Source organism: Notothenia rossii (genome assembly GCF_949606895.1).
Source record: "Notothenia rossii genome assembly, chromosome: 5".
NCBI lineage: Eukaryota > Metazoa > Chordata > Actinopteri > Perciformes > Nototheniidae > Notothenia > Notothenia rossii.
In genome coordinates this window covers 24,381,950-24,404,581 of record NC_136903.1, presented here as the reverse complement: position 1 = coordinate 24,404,581, position 22,632 = coordinate 24,381,950, and the positions used below count along the sequence as shown (strand labels likewise).

The window sequence follows — 22,632 nt, the reverse complement described above, 5'->3', positions numbered from 1 at the left end:
AATTTGAATTGCTCTCACAGACATAGATAGTCGAGGAGACCAACATCTTCACTTTAAGGACAATTATGACTGTGGCACCTTACTTATTGAGAGGTACAGTGTGACCACTGTATTATTTCAGCAAGGACTCAAAACCCATTTCACTGGCTGCTGTCAGATGTATGTCGCCTCTCTTTCCTGTCTAGACCCACTGCACTGTGAGAAAATGTAATGAAATTCTGAAGCAGGTTCAATCTTAGAGAAACCCACTCTGTATCATATTGTTCGGGTCAATTTGATAGCATTCAATGGGAAAAGTAATGGAGCAAGGCGGCACATGGTTCTCCGGTCTAAATGAGCTATACTGTATGTGTGCCTATACAATACACAGACGGAGCAAACTGTCATTTACATGGACAAAAGGGTTTCTTTAGCATCAAAATTGAGCTATTTGGCGCTTGCCAAGATTCCATTTAGTCTTGACAATGTGAGAGGAGAGTGTCAAAAGGATGCCTGAATGAGGGAAGAGTATTCATGCAATAAAACAGTGAATCTCACGGCCTTCCTTTGGGAACAGGGGGGCTGTGCTGGACAACATCTACTGACGCAATGAGAAGGAAATATGACAGGAATGATTACCTCGCGTATAAATGTTAAGCTAAAGCCCTGCACCTTCACTCTGTCGCTGTCATCCTACGCCTTTCCTCTTAATTGTAGCAACAGGATCAGCTTGTAACAGTGCCCTCTTAAGCTTGGTAAGGGAAGCTGAGGTGGTCAGCAACAGCCGATTCTCGTGTCTTATTTATGCTGCCCTGTGACATTTCCTATATTCTCAGAGGAGGCTGGCAGAGACTGTGAAAAGAAGATTATTCCTAACACAGAGAGAGTGCAACAGTAGCGAAGTAGCAGCAGCTTAAAGTGAGATTACTGCTGCTCTTTTAGCAGGTGTGCACAGAAATATCTGCTCAAAAAAGATGGATTCATTGTTTTCAGTGACGGCTTGAAGATTCTTTGTTTTGGCCAAAAGAGAGGATTGAAAGAAGAACAGCAGTTTAATGAGCTAACACGCCAATAGCCTTTTCGCTATAAGATTCAAGCTTTTAATCAATACCACAATTACAACAATACAATTCATCCAGGGTAATTAATTGTTGATGCTAACAAGAAGAGGAGAGGTGGAGGACACACAGCATATCCGCTCCTCAGGTATCTCACTGATCACCTTTAAGCAGTGGGGCAATGCTCTCTGTGTTTTCAAAGCTTTAGAATCTCCTTAGAAAAGCAAAATAACACAAATATGCCAGTCTCCAGTGCCTAATGGCACTGCTTTGATTTACAAGGAATTGTATTAGAGTTGGCACCTTTAAGGTCAGTAACCGGCAATGCAGCACCCACATAACAACCAAACCGCTCATTACGCCAGAGACTGTGAAGGCTGTTTAATGCATAACTGCCAGAAAATAAGTATGCTCTTAGGAAATGTACATTTCAAAAGGGAAAATCTGCTTCCTTTTCAGTGGATGTTCATTCAGTGTTAAAGGTAAATGTGAATGGAAGCAATAAAGTGCCTGCAATATTGACCAAGAGATCGGAGCTCTCCTGCTTACCACCTCAACCTCTTTCCAGCGTGTTTCTTTGGCCAAATATTTGTTCACCGAGTCAGCCGAAAAAGGCCTCCTAGTCCTTAAAACTCATATTTTGTCATGAATGCCCTTTTGTTTGGAGACATAGAAATACATCGGCATTGGTACCCCCTGGCTCTGAAATATGATGTCCTCCTTGCATCAATACTCGTAGCTGTCTGGTGTAACTGATGCAGTAAGTATACGCAGATGCAAACTCAGCTGTCTTGGTCAACACTGAGGAATTGATTGTTTCCATTGACATTAGCACTGATTGAACACCCGCATCAAAGGCGGTGAAAGTTCTCAATTCTGATGGAGCAATTATATTCAAGCCTTTATGATGTAGGGAAATAAATATTCAGTAACCAGCTTTCCTTTGTGTATTGATGAATGGCTCTTGGCTGCACTGTGCAGCTGCTGCCATCATCACAGTTTCTGTGTTTCATTTATTTGCTGCTATGCGGCCATGATTGCATTTAATGGTCGCCTGTGGCCATCCTGACTCGACAAGATGCTAAGCCATTCTTCCCGCTATTAGTTTTGTCAATTTCTAAAGCAGCCCGAGACCCTAATTACCTCGCATATAAGATAACAAGGAGGGCACCAACACTATCTTTACAGAGATGCTCCATCAGAATTTGTTAAAAAGCCAAGACTCACAACGATAGAGAGAAAGAAAAGGTAGAAGAAAGGGAGCAGCTTGACAAAAACGACAGAACTCGTGCTCTCTTTGAATATCAAACATTGCTAAGGGAATATATAGCTTGAGTGGAACTCTCCCTAAGAGGGTCTATCATCATTACTCATGCTGCTTTAACTTTCAGAAGGACTTTATATTTTAACGACTGTAGAGACTAACATTACAATCTGTGATAGGAACAAGCACACAGCGTCCCCTCAGTAATCAGGACGGTTTAGTTTGCACAAGGACGGCATTCAAAGGAACATCACTGACGATCCTTTAGCTGTCAGAGGTCTCTGGAGTCTTTATTAGAGCAAGAATGGGAGATGTGGTGCACACGTGGGTACACTTTATACTTCATTGTTGACATTGAAAAAGTATAGTTATTTGCCCTGTGTATTTCCCTTTTTGATTGAATATTGATTTTATCATGTAAAACTCTTTAGTTTAGTCGAATTGCATGTTTTTGAAAATCAGATGAGGCAAAGAGAAAAGACAAGATTTCTTTCCACCTCGAAATGTATTTCTTTGCTGTGGTAACATTTGTTCGGCTCTGCGCACAATAATAATGATATTCAGGAGTGTTTTCTTAATCAGCATTAATAACTTAGATTGTATGAGAGAGTACCCTTTGTGGAATGACTAAACATGCATTTTTAATACGGTAATGAATTTGTGAACAAGTTTAATGGCCATAATGAACGTGACAAAGTCAATTCTAAACTAAAGCAACAATTGTTCATTAATGTAATAATATTACAAGTTTCACAGACAACAAATAAATACATTTACTCCATTTCACTTTGTGTGCAAAGCTCAGTACGTTTTTGCAATGAAAATTGAAATGCAAAATTGGGGATTAGACACAATATGTGTTACAACATCTAAACGCTCCCAGTTTGTTGGTTGTTCAGGAAGCCCAATTAACATTATATGTTTTCCATGTTTTAGTCATGTTTTAGTCATATATGAATGATTCAATCTGACTTCCATATTGTTTAAAAAAAGGAAGTGTTTTTGGTCATTAGTCATTTGACATTTTAGGAAAGACACATTTTTCCCCTTTCTTGCCAAGAAGTAAATAAGTGAAAGAGAACATATTAGAAGAGTGATGCCACTCTCATGTTCAAATATGAAGCAATATATGTTGTTACCTTTGAACACAGCTGGGCTATTTAGCTTACAGACATGAGATTGATATTGATAGACTCATCTCATGCTTGGCAAGAAAAGGAATATTTCCTAATGTCAACAGTAAGAGGCTTAAGAGCATTATGTTGCTGTTGGTTGTGGGGTTTAAGCCAATGGACATTTCAACTGCACAAGGAGGTCACTGCCATTTGACGTTGTATCAGTTTGTGAGCAGTATAGATTTACATATATATATATATGGAGTAAGCCTGTATGAATTTTGTATGATCCGCCAACCACCGCCCCTAAAAATAGATCGGGGGGGATTCAAAAGGTATTGGGTTACAAAAACAATGCTGTGAGGAACATATTTGTCTCAGGATTTTGTCCTGCAGGCTGAGTGACGATGACACACCAAGTTTCCTAATAATTGCAGCATTTGCAGGACTGTCATTTCAAATATGCTAATTTGGCATTTTGGTGGAAGAGAAAAAAAATAAATACAAAGAGGTAAATCAGAAGCAAACCTCTTAAATTGATTCTAAATGCCAGCGCATAGACTGTCCCCTGCATCGGATGGAAATTATACCGTTCTTGTATCACATTAAATATATTTTTGAAAATCATATCCAAAATCTGCATTTCTTTCTAACCATCCCAAATGTAATACCTTTCTTTCCCCCATCTCAAGTCTCTTTCAGATACACAATATGTCAGGGCGATAAGGCTCTTCAGCTTTTCTCAATTATTCATTTTCATCCCGGGCTTGAACTGTGCGTCTGTTTGCGAATCCTATAGTTATTTACAGAATTCCTCTCCAGAGCTGTGACATTAGCACAGGACTAAGCTCGGCTATTAACCATCGGCGGCTCTGTTGTCTCACAGTGTGTTTGCAGTGTCAACATAAGAGAATGAGTGCCTCATCAATACAACATGGACAGAGGACAGGCGATTTGCCTCAGAGCGCCCCCCCCCCTCATCCTGCCTTGTCCCTGAGAAAACATACAGTAAGGAGAATTGTCTCTCTGTTTATTCAGAGGATAAATGTTTAAACTAGATATACAGCGAATGTTTTTCCAGCCTTGTCTTGACATCCCGATGCCATGACGACAGAAAAAGACTCTACGACCCGTTCACCATTGTTATGCTTCTGGATTTATTTATTTAAAAAAAAAATATTGTCATGCACATCGGGGGATAATTTGTGCTTATGTGACTAAATGTGTTATTCTTTTGTCAGAGGACCGCTCTCAGATTTGTTTTCTGGAATGAGCCGCAGAGTTGCACGCAACCAAGAAACAAGACTGTTCAACACTTCCAATGAGAGTCGCGATTCTATGATTATATCGAAAGAGGGAAGATGTTTCCTCAGTGGTTTGCAGCTTGTCAATGCGGATACATCGAGGCCTTGAGAGTTTGTCAGAAAGTCTCCCCCACAACAGAAAACAATATTTAATGAGGAACGTGTGCCTATCCTTGCTTTGTCAAACTATTTAACTTTTTGGGAAGGGAGGACAAGAGGGAAAAACATAATCAGTATCTCAAAACCTATTAGTATTATCATATAAAACTAAACCATATCTAAATGACTTTGTATTCAGAAAGCATGCAGAAGCCCATTATTCTTTGAATTATGAGTAGGCCTACATTGTGAGTGGACAGACATTCAATTAATTTTTGGAGGGCTTGTCAAACTCATACAGTATGTTTAATAAATAGCTCTGGGTTATTAAAATGGATCTCATTGACAGTGCATAAACATTCGTGTAAATATGCACAAAACGCTAAATGCTAGTTCTCATTCGTAACACTCCGTTCGATGTCTCACTATGGGATGCGCCTCATCGCGGAGCAAACAGAAGCATCAATCTCATTACGCCAATCCTGATTGGCTGGTGATCTTGACGTCAGCGTCAGGGAATCTAACCCCTATAGAGCTCCTGCGGATGATGTCACATATGCTGGTCACGTGACGAGAAACGAAGGGGGCAGCCATTTTGGCAGTAATCGCGTCAGTAAATTCATTGGCAGGCACTGGCAGACTGTCGAGGATGGTGGATAACTGCTGTGCACCAGGTTGCACAAATAGGCGTGGGAAGAAGAAAGGTGTATCTTATTATCGCATTCCAAAAGACGCGGAGAGGAGGGGAAAGTGGATCGCAGCGATTAAAAGAGCCAGGAGCCGTCTGAACAAGACTGAAAGATGGGACCCCCCGGCCGTTTGCTTTCGCTTATGCAGTGATCACTTCATATCAGGTGGGTGAAGGAATACAGTACAATGCTACAAAAAGTTTTCAAAAAGCAAAAATACAAACTAGTTTCAGACGCACTGCAGTAGCTATCCAAGCTAATAAACAAACATGCTAACGTGACACTGCCGTAGCTAGACAAGCTAATAAACAAACAATGCTAACGTGACACTGCCTATCAAACTGGAATAATTTAATACTTACCCTTGCAGTGATGATGCCGAAGTTTTTGGATGTAAGACTCCACAGTTGAATGTTGTTTACGAAGCCGGACTGACACCATTTGTAAGCCTCCAAGCTTTTGTAAGCTCTGAGGGAGTCTCCTGAGTACACTGATGGAAAGCTTACAAGATAGCTGTGGATGTCCGCGTAGCGCAAGTCGGGTACATCGTCTTCAGAGCAGGAGGTTATGCTCTTGAAAAGCACACCGGGTTTATTATATGGGTCGCTTATATTTAATCTTTCTAATTTTGTACTATAAAGCCGAATTTCACTTGAATTAAAATGAGATGTATACTCGCACGGTAGGAAAACGCTGGCGCCGGTCGTCATGTTTACTGCCAAAATGGTGGCTGATAACCAAAAGTCACGTGACCGCAGGAGCTCTATAAGTAGCTTGCGCTACGCCGCATGCATCATTCAAACACCTCTTCTCGCTTCAGAGCACATCTCTATTGGTAGCCGGGCGAGCTCACACAGTCCACAGACGGAACCAAGCTATCCAAGCTAACTTCGGTCGACGGGCGCTCGCCGGCTACTTCTATATATACTTCTGCAAGAAGACTGTTAATACTAACACACCAGTTAGTGTTGCAATCTACCTCGCCGTTTCTTTCTTCGGAATTAAAGGTAAGGTTTTGATTTTTCAAGCTGGTAACACACCTGTTACTAACTTGCCTTTACTCACTACCGACACCAAGGTAGCGGGGACGGTTTTTTCTTTTTCTCTCTCACACCAGAGGAGGGGAAGATAAAAAGGGTATTAACACACCAGTTAATATTCTTTGAGAATAAAATTCTACACCGTCGTTTTTTCTCCGGATTAACGACAGGTGGGGAAGTATTTTTTCTCAGCAACGTACCTGTTACGAGCGGGTCCTCTCCACGCCGTCACCACGGCGACCGAGATGGACGCTTCTCTCCCTCACACCAGAGGAGTCAGGGACTCGGAGGCTCGGCTCTGTGGCTGCGGGTTGAAGATATCAGGCACAGACTCACACCAGGTCTGCTCGTCCTGTCTCGGGCTGGAACACGCCCAGGAGGCTATCGACAACCCCGCTCGTGCGGACATTGTACCCGCTTCACCAACAAGAGCCTCCGCCGACGGCTAGCACGCCAAGCTAGCTTGTCGGGTCAGGACTCCCTCATGTCCTCTGATTTACCGGACGGAAATCAGGACACAGGGGCGTCCACCACAGAGATGGAGCCCCGCACTGTGTCGGTCTGGGGCTCATCAGTAGTGCCAGCTGCAGAACCGGAGTCCCGCGCCGTGTCAGGCTGGGACTCGGTGGCAGCGAGGGACGTGCGAGCGGAGCCCCGCGCTGTGTCAAGCTGGGGCTCCCAACTGGACCTCACCATGGTCTCGCCCGCGGATGATGTCCCGGAGTTAGACTACATGGAGGACGAAGAGGATGAAACCTCTGGATTCCTCCTGTCCGACTCTGATGAGCAAGACGATGATGTCTTCGTGTCATCAGCTCAGGCTGCAAAGCCGGGAGCGATGGCTGCTCTCCCGGGCGATAGCACACCAGCTTCGCCCTGTCTGAGTATAGACCTGCAGGCCGTGTGTCAGCGTGTCGCAGCCAGACTAGACATCCCATGGCCCGAAATGGCCAAGGAGACCTCCAGGTCCCGTTACGAGGGGAAAAAATTGCCCCAAGCAACGAGGACAAAGAGGCAACTCCTGCCGGTCTTCCCGGAGATGTTGGATGAGGTGTCGGTCTCGTGGAGAGACCGGCCCTTCAGCAACAAGGCCCCAATCCAGGGTGCCTCCTCCCCTAGACTGCGACGGTATGGAGAGGCTCGGCCTGCTCCGCATACCGCCGATGGAACCGCTGGTGGCAGCTCACCTCCTCCCGAGGATGGCGACTACACCGAGCAGGAACCCCACGCTGCCGGCAAAGGCGGACCGGTTCCAGTCAACCATGACTGAACGGTCCTACAGAGCCGCAGCATTGTCTGCCAGGGCTTTGAACATTTCCTCGCTGCTAACCGCTTACCAAGCGGAGCTCTGCGAGGATCTATCGAGTAATCCTGGACCGGCAGTACTGGACGAGATAGCCGCGATCACGGTCTCCGCGTTCAACGCTGCGCCGTCCAGGCCACGGGAAAGGCAATGGGAATTATGGTGGTGCAGGAAAGAGCTAGATGGCTCAACCTCACCAACCTCCCAGACCGGGAAAGAGAGGATGTGCTGGACATGCCCATCGTTCCCGAGGGGATTTTTGGATCTGCGCTCGCTTCTATGCAGAAGAGATGCGAGTCCAAGAAGAAGGAAGACGAGGCCCTCCACCTCTGTCTTCCTCGATGGGTCCAGCCGCTGCCTTCACAGCGGCAGTCCCTCGCCCAAGCTACCTCAGCTGCTCGGTTTAAAGTACCGAAACAGCAGAGGTCACGGCCCGCCCCGAGTCCCCAGCCCAGGCAGGAGACGAAGGCGAATTGGCCCAGAAAGTCTCCGGTTCCGGCTGCAGCCCAGGCGCAGCCAACCCGGAATTTCGGCCAGCAGGCGAGGAAGAAGAAGCTGGCGGCCTGACAGCCTCCTCTTCTTCCCTCGGTGACGGAGCTGGAAGGTTCCCCAGCTCCAGATGTGTTCCCGCTGCCTCGAGAGATGCCTCAAAGCCATCCTCAAGTGCACCAAAACACATGTCACAATATTGCTCTGTTTTCTCGGATAAAGCATTTTCCGCTGACGCATCCAGGCCTCAGGCTGAGGGCGCAGCTCAGAAAAATGAAAGAGAAAACAATAAAACCAATAAACAGCCCGCCATTTGTTCCCCTTTTGAGAGCAGCTACGGCCTCTCTCAAAAGGCGGACGATGAACGGGTCTGTGAAGGCACCGTCGCCACGCGCATGCGCAGTAACGACTGGGGCTGTGAGGCTACCACCGTCACGTGCAGGCGCAGTGCCGGCTGGGGTTGTGAAGGCACCTCCGTCACGCGCATGCGCAGTGTCGGTGGGGACTGTCAAATCGGGGTACCACCGTGTTCAGACACTAGAGGGCCCCATAACACAACAAATAGAGACTCAGAGGGCAAAAGACGTGACATCTCCGCTGGCTCTAAGGAGCGAACAGTGGAAGATGCTCACAACGTCTGCTTGGGTGTTCAAGACAGTTACACGGGGCTACAGACTCCAATTCGCTGTCACCCCCCCTTGCTTCTCGGGCGTTCTGTATTCACAGGCCCGAGGGGAGTCAGCCCACATTCTAGAAAGAGAGATTCTCTCACTTCTAGAAAAGAAGGCTATATCTATAATACCCGCCGAGCAGAGTCAGAGCGGCTTTTATTCCAAGTATTTCCTCGTTCCCAAACGGGGAGGGAACGGAATTCGGCCAATACTAGATTTGAGGGCTCTGAACAAATATCTAAGAAGATACAAATTCAGAATGCTCACTCACACATCTCTGCTGCGTCTCGTGCGACAAAACGACTGGTTTACATCAGTCGACCTGAAAGATGCGTATTTCCACATCCCAGTATATTACCCACACAGGAAATATCTGAGGTTCGCATTTCAGGGGATCTGTTACGAATACAGAGTACTTCCCTTCGGTCTGTCTCTCAGTCCAAGAGTGTTTGTACGATGTACGGAAGCCGCGATAGCCCCGTTAAGACAACAGGGTATTCGCCTGGCAACCTACCTAGACGACTGGCTGCTTCTCGCACAGTCTGAACAGGAGGCTATTACGCAGACAAATGTCCTCGTAAAGCACCTGCTCAACCGGGGTTTCATAATAAACACAGAAAAGAGCATGTTGTGCCCGGCACAGACTGTACTCTTCCTGGGTTCACACCCGCCTGTCAGCGGAAAGAGTGAAAGCTTTCAGAGCTTGCCTCGCTCATTTCCAGCTGCGCAAACATGTTCTTTTCAGATCATGCCTGCGGTTACTGGGGCTCATGGCGTCAGCCATCCTGGTTGTACGACTGGGACGGTTACACATGAGGGAGTTTCAGCGCTGGGTAGCCGCTCTAAAACTAAACCCCGCGCGTCATGGAGCACGGAGAGTGATGGTTACTGTGAAATGCGTAATGGCACTGCGCCACTGGCTGCACCCGACTTTTCTGGTACGGGGCGTGCCTATGGGTGCTGTCCTTTCACGGAAGGTAGTCACCACAGACGCATGTCTGACAGGCCGGGGAGGTATTTACGAAGGTCTTCCGGTGAGGGGTCTCTGGAGCAGAGACCTCCAGCGGTCGCACATAAATTACCTGGAGCTTTTAGCGGTGTTCCTCACCCTAAAACGCTTTCTGCCTTTTCTCAGAGGACACCATGTCCTTGTGAGGACGGACAATACGACCACAATATCGTATATAAACCGACAAGGGGGTTTGCGCTCTCTCCAGTTACACATGCTGGCACGCAAACTGATCTTGTGGAGCTGCGGCCGTCTCCTCTCTCTGAGAGCGACGCACGTACCGGGTGTGATGAACCTCGGGGCAGACCTGCTGTCCCAAGGTGTACCACTATATGCAGACTTGACTCTACATCCAATGGTTGTGAGCCAGCTGTGGGTGCGTTACGGCTGAGCCGCGGTAGATCTGTTCGCATCAAAAGAAAATGCTCACTGTCAGCTTTTCTTTTCAATGCGCGATCAAAACGCACCATTAGGCGTGGACGCGCTCGCGCACATTTGGCCTCCGGTCCTCCTGCTTCCTCCACTAGGTCTCTTTATGACTGTAAGTGGAGGGTGTTTGAGGACTGGTGCCTTCAAAAAGGGCACACCTCTTTTCAATGCCCTGTGGGAGTGATTTTATCATTTCTACAGGACCTAATTGATAAACACAGAGCTTTCTCCACGATCAAAGTCTACCTGGCTGCTATTGCTGCATGCCATGTGGGCTTTGAGGGTAAGACGGCCGGCCAACATCCTCTGGTCTGCCGTTTTATGAAGGGAGCTCGCAGGCTCCTCCCTGTTTTCAGGTCACTGGTGCCCTTATGGGACTTGGCAGTGGTTTTAGATGGGCTCACTCGAGCCCCATTTGAGCCCCTGGAAGAAGCTGACATGAAGCACCTGTCACTCAAGACAGTGCTGTTACTGGCCCTGGCATCCGCCAAGCGAGTCAGTGACATTCATGCGCTATCTGTACATCCTTCGTGCACTCAGTTCACCCGAGGGTTAACGAGAGTGTTGCTGAAGCCCAACCCTGCCTTTATACCTAAGGTGGTTGGTTCATGTACCCCCATTGACATTGAGGCATTTCCTCCGCCGCTGTGTCCCTCCGGGGAACAGCAGCCGAATTTGCTCTGTCCAGTCCGTGCTTTACGCACCTATATGGACAGATCAAAAGAGTTTTCGTCATAATGACCAACTCTTTGTGTCCTGGGCTAACCCTCAGAAGGGCAAGCCTGTTACTAAGCAACGGCTCTCTCACTGGATTGTGGAGGCAATTGCTTTGGCTTACGCGAGTCAGGGTCTGCAGGCACCTTCGGGTTTGCGTGCTCATTCGACTCGTGGTCTGGCTACATCCTGGGCTTTGTTCAGGGGTGTTTCCATCCAAGACATTTGTGCAGCGGCGAGCTGGTCCTCGCCGCTCACTTTTGTCCGCTTTTACAGATTAGACGTCTCTGCTCCCAGTGTGGCCCATGCAGTGCTGGGCCCCCTGCTGAGTTAGAGCTCTAACTGTTAAATTCTGGTTGGGTTTGGTGATTTTCGAGATAAGCTCGTCTGGCAATACGGGAGCTACAATATCCCATAGTGAGACATCGAACGGAGTGTTACGAATGAGAACTATAGGTTACTTACGTAACCCCAGTTCTCAGAGTAACATGAAGTGAGATGTCTCACCAGACGGCCCTCCTTGCTATGGTGAAGCGAGAAGAGGTGCTTATTTTGAATGATGCATGCGGCGTAGCGCAAGCTACTTATAGGGGTTAGATTCCCTGACGCTGACGTCAAGATCACCAGCCAATCAGGATTGGCGTAATGAGATTGATGCTTCTGTTTGCTCCGCGATGAGGCGCATCCCATAGTGAGACATCTCACTTCATGTTACTCTGAGAACTGGGGTTACGTAAGTAACCTATAGTTTTACCTAAGCATGTCCCGATGCTAACAGAGGTTACTTCACACAATAATAGGCTCCCTACAGCTTAAAGTTAGATCTAAGACTTCTTATTTAAAACACTTTTAAACTTAACTAAAAATGAAATCTACGTGGAAAAAACGACACCAATTATTGTAAAGTAAAATATGACTTATAATCCAGTGGAATGGTTTGATTTTTGACCTCCAATGTTGAAAACATTTGACACTAGAATGGAACAAAGATTTTTTTTAAAAATTTTTTATTGGTTCCGCTATCCTGATCTGTGTGGTCAATTATTCTGGAACCCTGTATAAGCAAAACATGTCCTAGGTTTGCAAGTATTTTGGTTATAAATCTAAATATTAACATTTTTAAATATAGGTCAGGTGGGGCTAGTTTTAAGGAAGTGGAGTCAACAAAGTTATTATTTTCACCCACAGGGGGACATATGCGTTCTAAATGTTATTGCTACCTTTCAAATAGCCAACATGACAACTCTCTAGGATTCATCCTATAGAAACAAACAATATCTCGACGAAATATTGTCTTCATCCATTCAGTAACTGTCAAGAAATGTCAGTTAAATACCAACTTGGTTGAATGGTATGGTTCTTACCTGACGTGCTCTTTTCACGCATGCTAGATAAACAAAAGAACATGGTCCCTATAACACCTCTGAAAATATCAATTCAACACCATGGGCAATAATAGGCTTCTATTACAGCCTCCACTCTTCTGGGAAAGGCTTCCACAGGCTTGCAGACCCTGGCTGTGGGTTCTTTGTTCCCATTCAGCCAGAAGCGAACATACAGTACAGACCTTTTTTCTGAAATACATTTTGACCGGTCACAGTATGATAAGCACACTTCTGAATAATTAATGTAAACTGAGTTCCAGTTTGCCGTTTCAGTTTCAGAGTCCTGCTATTTCGAACGCTGACTCCCTGTCACACTGTCATGACTTACTGGGACAGTTGAATAGAACAGGGCCATTGTTAATGTTATTAGCAACACCTATGCTTTTCTTACTGTGACAAGTGACGGCTGTGAAAAAGCCTATTAGTGAGTTTGGGTAGTGGTGTTGGCTGATAAGGCCTGGCTAGCAGTCAGTGCTAAAATGCATCCCAAAGGTGTCGGACGAGGCTAGTCAAGTTCCTCCATGCCAAAAGTGGAAATCATTTTTTTATGGACCTTTGTTTGTGCACTGGGGCATAAATAGTATAGTCTTAAATAGTATTGCGTCAAAGTTGGAAGCACAGCACTTGTATATTAAAATCACCTGACCGTGACGAGGTGACCAGTCGAGTACATTTAGAGCGATTCATTTGCCTTTTTCAATGAAGACAATCTGACTTGTGACAGAAGGAAGACATAATGCAACGTAACATGACATACAACAAATAAAATAATCATGGCTGATTTGTAATTAGCTGCATTTATTCAGCTTTTGCCATAGATGTATGAAGAGAAATGGGTGCAGCGTTGGTGGGACACTGCTCCATCCTATGAAAGCAGCTTTAAGTCGCATGAAGTCAATAAAGTTTGCCGCGGCACACAAAAATTAAGGAAAATTACTCTCTACTTTGATATAGAGGAATCTGACAAGTTTCAGGACCTACTGATTAAAATAAAAAAATATTTCGTTTTTTTATACTGGGTATTTGGTTTATCTCAACTTGATTTACAGAGGTCTCTTTCCCCATGTAAGTCTGTGGGAAATCCTGTGACTGAGAGTTTGGAATGATATGGTTTGGTCATTATGTTAAGCCATCTACACACCTATTCTTTTGAATCTAATTTTAAAACAGGTCTCTGTAAGGTGGGTCTTTTGCATTGCTCGAGGGCACATACTGTAGACTACCTTGCTTATTGAGAGATAGGTCAACGATGGCCCTTCACTTCTCCATCCAGACTTCTACAGTCACATACTGACACACAAATACACACATACTGTAGACAACTCACTGAGTTCAGAGATGCTGCCCACTCTTGTAGCCAGTAAACACTGTTCGATGGAGCGCAGCTCAGAGTGACTGTAGGCGTTTCCATCTCCGCTCTTCCCCGCTCGCTGCTGCAGCTGCTGGTCCCTGTGAAGAGTCAGACCCTCAGGCAGGCTGAGCACACCTGGAGCGGAGAGAGAGTTACATCACATTAATGTCATAATAAAGCTCAAGACTGCAGTCTGAAAAGAGACGATTCTTAACTCACTTGTGAATATTCTTTACAGGATGAGTTGCGAATAAAAACACAGCTTACCCTCTTTAATGTTGATAACTCATCACACCCTTTATATATTTTTCTTATTGTTGTGTATTTGTGTGAAGAGTGAGACAAAAAAGAGGCCAAACAATATAGTAATCATGCCTCCTAGTTGCACCTGTCACAGACTTTCCCAAAGGTAATAATGTGTAAAATCCGTGTTTTCAGAAGTCTTTTTCGCTCTGAGGGTGACGAGGCAGACTGCTCTCCATTTCACTTTGTTGACAGTTTCTCATTCCTCCGCAGCTTCGTGCTGCACCCTCCTTATCGTTTGCAGGGTGTCAACTCTGCTTTGGCAGAAAGCAGCGACTCTGTACTTAGCCCTTTAATCACTGTGGAAAAAGTAGCCTTGGTTTTAATGGCTCCTTTTTCATAACATGCTCCTAATTTAATGCACATGCTGCTTGTGGCAAAGGTGACATTCTCCATTCATCCTACTTCTTTTAAGGGCCATTCATTTAACTTGTTCCTAATGACAGCAGTTAAAGCATGCGAGAGTGTTGGAAATTAAAGTTAGAAACATTTGCTAGATCAAGTGACAGTAATATCTCTTGGTTTAAATACAACTGAGATACGTTTGACATAAATCACAACATACATGATACAAAAATGTTTATCTAGTTATGTAAAATAATAATAATTATATTAGCATATTAAAGAGTACTCCAAACATGTAAACATCACTTTTCTTAATCATGCAGTTCAAATGTGATTAAATTAAATTGAATGCCACTCCTCAAAACCTGTAAACAGTATTTATAATGCCAAAATAGAAACATCTTTGTTTAGCCCCCCCACTCCCACCATACTCAAATCATTTTCGAACCTACCCTCCCTTACAGAAAAAGTGTGGTTAGTTAGTAACTAAATCCACAGTCCTTGTGATGATTATAAAAGGAATGGTCCTGATTATACTCCACTTTTAAGATTGCCATTCCCCGGCCATACACAAGTAATAAAAACTGTGCGGCAAAAGCATCTGGACGAGGGGCTGTTTACAAACCAGCAGAAGCCATGTGGCACCATCTCATCTACATCTTTTTTTCAGAGAGATACTGACAACCTGCAGGACTCTGGAACAAAGACCAGGAGGCGTCACCATCTGCTGCTCCAGTGTCAGGTGTCCTAAACAGCTACCATTTTCAGCAAAAGCCCCAGACAAGCCAACAAGGTCAATTAGGAAGTAAATGACCTCTCTCTCTGTTTCTGCAGGAACGTGTCTGCAGGGATCACTCTGAAACACCTCCTTTATTGCTTTTATTTCTCAAAATGGGCTCTTTTAGACTAGCAGTTGTGTAAACTCCAGGAAATCCATCTTAAACCATTTAGAGCAGCAGGGGGGCTATTCTGGCACCTTCCTCACTCCCACTTTCCTCCCAAACAATTATATACCAAAGTAAATAGCCTGCTCAAAGCGTGACCACAGGATTCGTGACCTGCCTCTTTTGATGTGCAGCTAAAGCCCACAGGTGAGATTTGGCTGAATATTGCAGTGCAGACACTATCATTTTCAGGAGAAAAGTGTATTTTACTCTAACTCTGGCACTGTGGTTGTTATTCATTTATCCACCTAGGGTTAGGTTTTCTGTTAAGCTTGTTGGTTGTACAGAGGATCATGATAAAAATCCTACTCTACAGAATTTCCTGAACTTGGTAGAAGGGTGTAGCATAGGCCAAGGGAAAACTACTTAACATTTACAGTCGATCCAAATCATTGGGGGAAACACACATTATTTTGTCATTTTCGTCAACATTGCATAAAGCAGTTGGCCTGGTCGGAGGTCTGCGCTCTTCAAGGGTTTTCCTTGATTTTCTGTTCCAGCCACAAGAGAAATCACACACGGCTGCCAGCTTTTGATGTAGGGCTGCATGAGAACATCTTGGACCAAATACTTTCTCTGAAAAATCATGAATAAAAGCACCTTGCTGGTACACTTGAGCTTCAACCACCGAGCTCCTTAACCTTAGTTTCGGGGGAATTACAGGAGCAGCTGACAGTGAAGTGCTGAATGCTCTCAGGGTGGACTGAGGCAAGGTGACTCACTGGCTCTCTCGTCGTAATGCAAGGCACTGTCTGCCTTATATCAAGTGCTCTTACATGCCACCGACTGTGGCCTCTCTCTCCCGGTTTGCATGATGATTGTCACTATCTTCCTTGTGATTGTCACAGCAACACAAATCTCCCTGGAAATGTAATGGTCTCAGGTTTCAAACCGCAGTATACCAAGATGTTTACTTGCAATCATCATAATCATGACCCAGCAGCTTATGTTTCAAAGTAGCAAGTGATTATATAAGGCACCTGCTACTCTTTAAGTGGACCAGTCACGTTTGCCATATGGCAGCTATTCAGTGTCGCGGTGGAGAAGGAGCAGAATAATGCTCCAGGCACAGCACTGTCACTGGAGAAGAAGTAATGAGTACAAGGGCTCCCATTAAGATGTCACTGAAGGCACCTTAGTCATACTCTGTGATAGGCAGCCGCGCTGAACAGATCCACTGCACGGTCCAAAAAAATCCCACAAACACTGTCAGAAAAAAGCCACATCCACAATCCAACCTCTACACTTTATTACTGTAACGGCAAATAGGACAACGTTCCTCAGGAGAGTTCCATTTATGTTTTCTTATTGAAGCGATTACAATTTCAAAACGGTCACAATCCATAAGGGTAACAACATGAAGTATTTTGGCTAGATGTAAAGAAATTGTTTAAGGGAAGACAACAATGTTTCCCAAAATGTGGAACTATTGCTGGTATCTGATTTCTGGCAGGGACTGATCACATTTTTGACTGTGAGGGAGAGAAACTCCCACTGGAGGGAACTTTAGCCTTTGCAGACCATCTACATGCACACAGACTTATATAACACACTAAAGGAAAGTGAAAACCCCAAAATGCAAAATAGGGCCTCTTTAACCTAGAGGTTGTGCCAGGAGTACAACACTTTGTACAACTGAAAACATTTTTTCGATGTAATTCTACAGTGAAAATGCCCATTTAAATGTTTTGTTTCCATTCAACCCAAATATCCACACTGGTCTCAGGGTTGACTAGAGCAGTGGGACAGTAACTCTGACCTCGATGTAGCTCCTACCCTGCACTTAAATCTATTTTGGAGGGAGAAGTGCACTTCCCCAAACACGCTGCAGCTCTGCAGGAACTCTGGCATTGAGTTTCGCAGACAGATAAGATACCAAGACAGCAGATTCTAGCTTTGATCTGGCAAATCCTAAATGTACTAAGAAAACAAGGGCAGTCAAGCACAACTTTGATGGCCGAGAGTCAATTGTTGACTTGACTTGTAGTATTGGAAAAACACAGTTCAAGAGATCATCAGATAAGACTGTTTCAGTGCACCATAATGTCTCCAAAGGGTTAACTATGTTGTTACTGTACATGGATCACAGTAGTGCTGCCCCACTCTGGGCTCCTGCTCTGTTCTGCCAGGCCAGATGGCCACCATATGTATACCGAGCAAGTGATCATAGTGAGATGGAAAGCGGGGTATGGAGTAGTGACGTGTGTTCAGATGTGTTAGAATGCCTCTCCTTCTCTAAATCACTGCACTATTCATTCTGAATAATCCCCACCGTATGTGCAGGCGTAGACATAGAGGTGTGAATATGATTTATTTGTTGAAGTAGTTGTTGTGCCTGGATTGACTGTTAACCTCCAGAGTATGGGCTCCCAGGTGACCACAGTATGGTCTGAGGTAGCCACAAGTCTTTAATGGGTTAGTCATGTGCCAGCCATATAAAGCAGGACTGCACAACCACGAGTGATAAAATGCATGTATACAGGAAAATGTCTGTTTAAATTAGAAATCTGGAAGAAGGAGATGGCATAAACCACAACCGCATGCGCAGACACAAACTCTTATATACAGGGGAGTTGACAGCAAACTATGTCGCTGTCACACACAGATAATTATTAGTAATTAAAACGTCTTAATCCCAAGCACTTTATGTCTATTTGAAGTGGGACGTGCTCTGCCGAGAGAACAATGTGTTCAGCTAAATCCAAACTGAATATTTCCTGTTGCTGACGGTCAACCACATTTAGGATACAGCCTGCTGAAGGTCCTCTTGCTGTTCCTAATACAGAGAACTGAAAAAGAACCTGAGCTTGAATAGTGTGTCACTCTGAAAGAAAGCCCCAAGCTCCCTGATGTGTTCCTACACATCAACACAGTAACACGCCAAAAGAAATACATTCAGACAGTAGGTGTTTTGTCAGTAAGAGCCGGCACTGTAAGCACATAAAACCTCTTCTATTCTTGTTTTAAATAACTATAGCCATACCGTTGTTTACCTTTATTGACACCTTCCTACAGGCAGAGGTCAGAGGTCGGGCTCAAATTCACAACAGAGCCACTACAGCTTATGGGAAGTCACCGTCACATCCTGATCAAGGACACTTCACTCAGGCTTCCACTTGCTGACACATGACATTTACACCATCCTGTAAATCATTTTGTCACCCTGCTGCCCTCCGCCGTGTTGCTGTTGTTCTGTGTAATGGTGCGTACCATCTTGTATACAATTAGATTTGCTTGATTGAAGTCACAGCTCATCGTTGACATTCCTTCAAGCAGGTGTCCATTAGCCCCCGAGAGATCAAGAAGCAAAAAGAAAGAAATTACTCACAGCTGATTCAGTCCATTCTGTCTTTCATATAGAGTTGAGCGTCTGTTTTGATCAGAGCAGAGCTCTTCCAGTTCAGTTCAATTCTATAAACGGGTATTTCCTTTTTGAAATGTATTCTTAAAGCAAATCTATATTTCTATATTAACTTCAGCCATAACTTCCCATCAACAAACAGACGCAGTATTCAACTACAGTACCTGGTAAACACGGTGGAGCATTAGGCAGCCAGCAGAAATAGATATTTCTCTCTGGGGTTTATGGAGACCAAAGTAAACAGTGTTTTTTTATTTGCCAGGCAGGAAGAAATGAATCCCTAAAAAAAAAACTATTGTAGCTCTGTATTTGCAAATAGTCAACTGTTCCCTATTGCTTCATTAAATGCCCAATATGTTATTTCTTTAGAGAAAATGCCAACTGTCAATTAATAAAGCACATGCAAAACAATCTAAAAGCTTTTTTGATATAAGCTTTTGGTCCAATAGAGTTTTTTTTTTAACTCAAGTCTATTGATATAAAAATGGAAAATCTGTAGAAAAAAAAAACAGAAACGACACATTTCCTAAATCAATTCTTCTAACCTCATTCACATCTCATGACATCACTAATACCTTAGATTAGCTATCGGAAGAAAAAAAAAGGATACGTAACTTAAGTTCAGAGTCAAGTTCTTGTGTTTGACGATTGGAGGTGCTTATGTTAAATAATATATTTATCATAGTGTGGTCCTTTTAATTTTTATAACCGGGTCAATCTTATACAAACCATATTAGGAAGATGAATCAGTTAATGCTGAAAGAATAGAGGGGTACTAAAGAGTTACAAAGTCAGATTAGTAGAGACTGTAGCGAGTGAATCATTGCAGGCAGCTCGGAAATAGAAAACACAGGAACTAAGAGCTAAAAAAAGGAGACAGACATGAATAAGAAGAGTAAAACACACACGAACAGACACACATGTGAGTACTACGCAAGTCATCCTCACACAATAGGCCATCCACTCGCACACGCACTCCAAGGGAAGACTTGTGACGGGTGACCGACGCACAACAAGGGCACGAGTAGAATTACGCAATCTTCTCCAATCAGAGGGAACCAGCCTTCCTGCAGGCTGTGTGTTATTCCAGCCTGGAGAAGCAGCTCTTCTGCTATTATTTCTCTCTTTTCATCTCATTTCTTCTGTCAAGGGTAATAAGTCTGTGTGTAATATCCATGAGGCGAACGCTTCCCGCAGGATGCTTTCCAGACAATACTGGCAATCAGCAGCAGCAGGGAAATATCTGAAGTCACTGAGCCGTAATCTCTCTGCTCACCCTGCTCTACCTCTCTGTGAGCTTTTGGGAAATTCTTAAAAAGCAGCGCTACGGTATTTTCTAACTCCCAATTATCTCATATGATCTAATATGGAGAGGGGGGGGAGAGCGTTTGTGTGGTTTGTCGCATTATAGTAAAATCAGGGATGGAGTCGCTCCGAATTATGGTGAAAAATATGAAAAGCCTCCGAACTTCTGACAAACAGATGCAGCAATAAATCCAACCATGTTCTGAAATAATTGCTTATTTAGCACACAGGGCATAGAGTGGCGAAGTCCCTCCCCTTCCGGTGGACCTCCATGGGACCTTATTTTGGAAAAATCATGTATTGAAGTCAATGGAGAGAGAAAGACTATCTTTTGATCCAGTTTGAATTGTGCAAGAAATTACACATATGATGTTTGTAAATTTAAAAGATAATTTTGCGAGTCAAAAAAAAAAAAATGTGTCGTAAAACTGTGAAGTAACACATTTGTTTGTGTGAAACGCTTAATGAACTACATCTCTGGTCTTGCATACGTCACCAACACCAAGATGGCCATCACGTTAGCACATTTCACCTCCTTCTTTCAGAATGAAGTGAAAAGTATTAAAAGAGGTGAAAATCACTACAAGTCTGGGCATGTTGAGAGCTGTACATACACAAAAGGGGAGTTAATCGGTTCCGTAAGAGCCAGCATGCGGGACCGGCTTTACAAGGTTTCGGTGAGTAACACGTGTGTAATGTGTAACGTTAATGTACTCTGGGATTTGTAGTCTTTCTACTTGCATATTTTTCATAGTCTTATATTTCAACAGTTTTAAGACAAACTGTGACTTTTTTGACATGGAAATTATTTTTTAAGATTGACAAACATCATTATGTCTAATTCATAGCACAATTCAAACAGGATCGAAAGATACGTTTTCTATCTCCATTGACTTCAATACATACTTTTTCAGAAATAAGGTCCCATGGGGCGGAAGTAGATGGGCGTGACTTTGCCACTCTATTGGAGTAATTAAAGGATATGACTGATGTCGTAAAATTTGATTTGCTGCTAGGGGATATTTTCCTCTGGGTCATTTTAAAAGTGTGACATCACATCGAGCTGCTGGGAGCTTTCAACTGAGGACGCTCTTGGACATAAAAACTCAGAGGCGTAAAATTATGAGGCAAAGTAGAAATTATGGTTAGTGCGTAGTGCAGGAGGGTATAGTCATTGCCTGTGTGCATGTATAAGTGTTTGTTGTGTGTGTGTCTCTTAATGTCGGAGAGATATTCCCAGGGAGTGTGTGGCGTGCATCAAAAAAGAAACAAACCACAACTCTCATGCAGTATTAATGGTCTTTATCCACATGTTTACAGTAGCTTATGTTTAATGAACATTTCTGTTTGGACTGCACTGCCTAAAACATGCACCACTACATATTTTCCCTTTCGCACTGATAAATGACTAAAGTATAATAATAATAATAATCGGAGGGATCAAACCCCTCTTTGATGGTCACACATGCAGAGCGCACAGCACACACAGTGAAATTTGGCCTCTGCATTTAACCCATCCTAGTACCAGGAGTCTAGTACTAGGAGCAGTGGGCAGCTATTGTACAGCGCCCGGGGAGCAATGGGAGTGGGGGGGAAGGGGGGTGTCTGGTGCCTTGCTCAAGGGCACCACGGCAGGTCAGGAGTTGTGCTGGGACCTCTCCAAGTAGCAGTCCACACTCCATTTTTAGGTCTGTTCGGGGACTTGAACCGGCGACCCTACAGCTCACAGTCCAAGCCCCTACTGACTGAGCCACTGCCGAAAGTGTAATGTAAGGTAAAAAATAACAACAGTGAAAAAGGCAACATGCTGAGAATAAGAAATGTGCAACGAGAGGAAGAGGGGGCGATTCAGGTTTTCTGGGAAAAACCTGTCTGGAGCGATGATAAACGATGACACCATTATGTGTTATCATCAACAGCAAGGCCTGTTCAGTGGACAATGTACGCTGAAAATATTTTGCTATTTTTCTCCAGGCTGTTTTTAACACACTGCTCGAAATGTCCTGCAAAAGTAATGTTGGTATATTATCCCTTTAATTGTGAGCCAGGATGTGTTGGGCTGCCTCTTAGGATTCAGTTGACGCAGAAAAATAACAACTATCTGCGTATGTTAGATGTCTGTATGGACGAATGGGTCCAATAAACACAGGACTTTCACCACGAAGGCTGCTTTTTAGGTCCCTCGTCAAACAAAAAGTCAATGCTGAAATGCTTTACCCTACTTTAATACGCTATACTACATACTTAATTTTAACTCATTAGGGGAGAATTCTCAAAACATAAATCTAAAAAAAAATGAACCAATGTACAAGGATAGATTGATGTTCTCTTATTTTCAAGAATTCAAATGAGAAGACCCAAAAGTATTTGACGTACTAAAATCTGTGAACCACAACACTACACAGAGCGATTATTCATATAATAATAATTACAATGGACAACGGCACATCCAACTGCACTGATGCTCAAACACAA

General features: G+C 44.1%; 1 protein-coding gene across 4 annotated transcripts in view; it reads right to left on the bottom strand.

Annotated features, from left to right (window-relative positions):
- The window catches only part of btbd11b (BTB (POZ) domain containing 11b), a 107,521-nt gene that overhangs the window by 17,670 nt on the left and 67,219 nt on the right, over positions 1–22,632 (bottom strand). For all 4 annotated transcript variants that reach the window (XM_079679984.1, XM_079679985.1, XM_079679986.1 and 1 more), the window contains exon 2: positions 13,876–14,034. In XM_079679984.1, the coding sequence (XP_079536110.1) occupies positions 13,876–14,034 (159 nt within the window). The remainder of the gene's footprint in view (positions 1–13,875; positions 14,035–22,632) is intronic.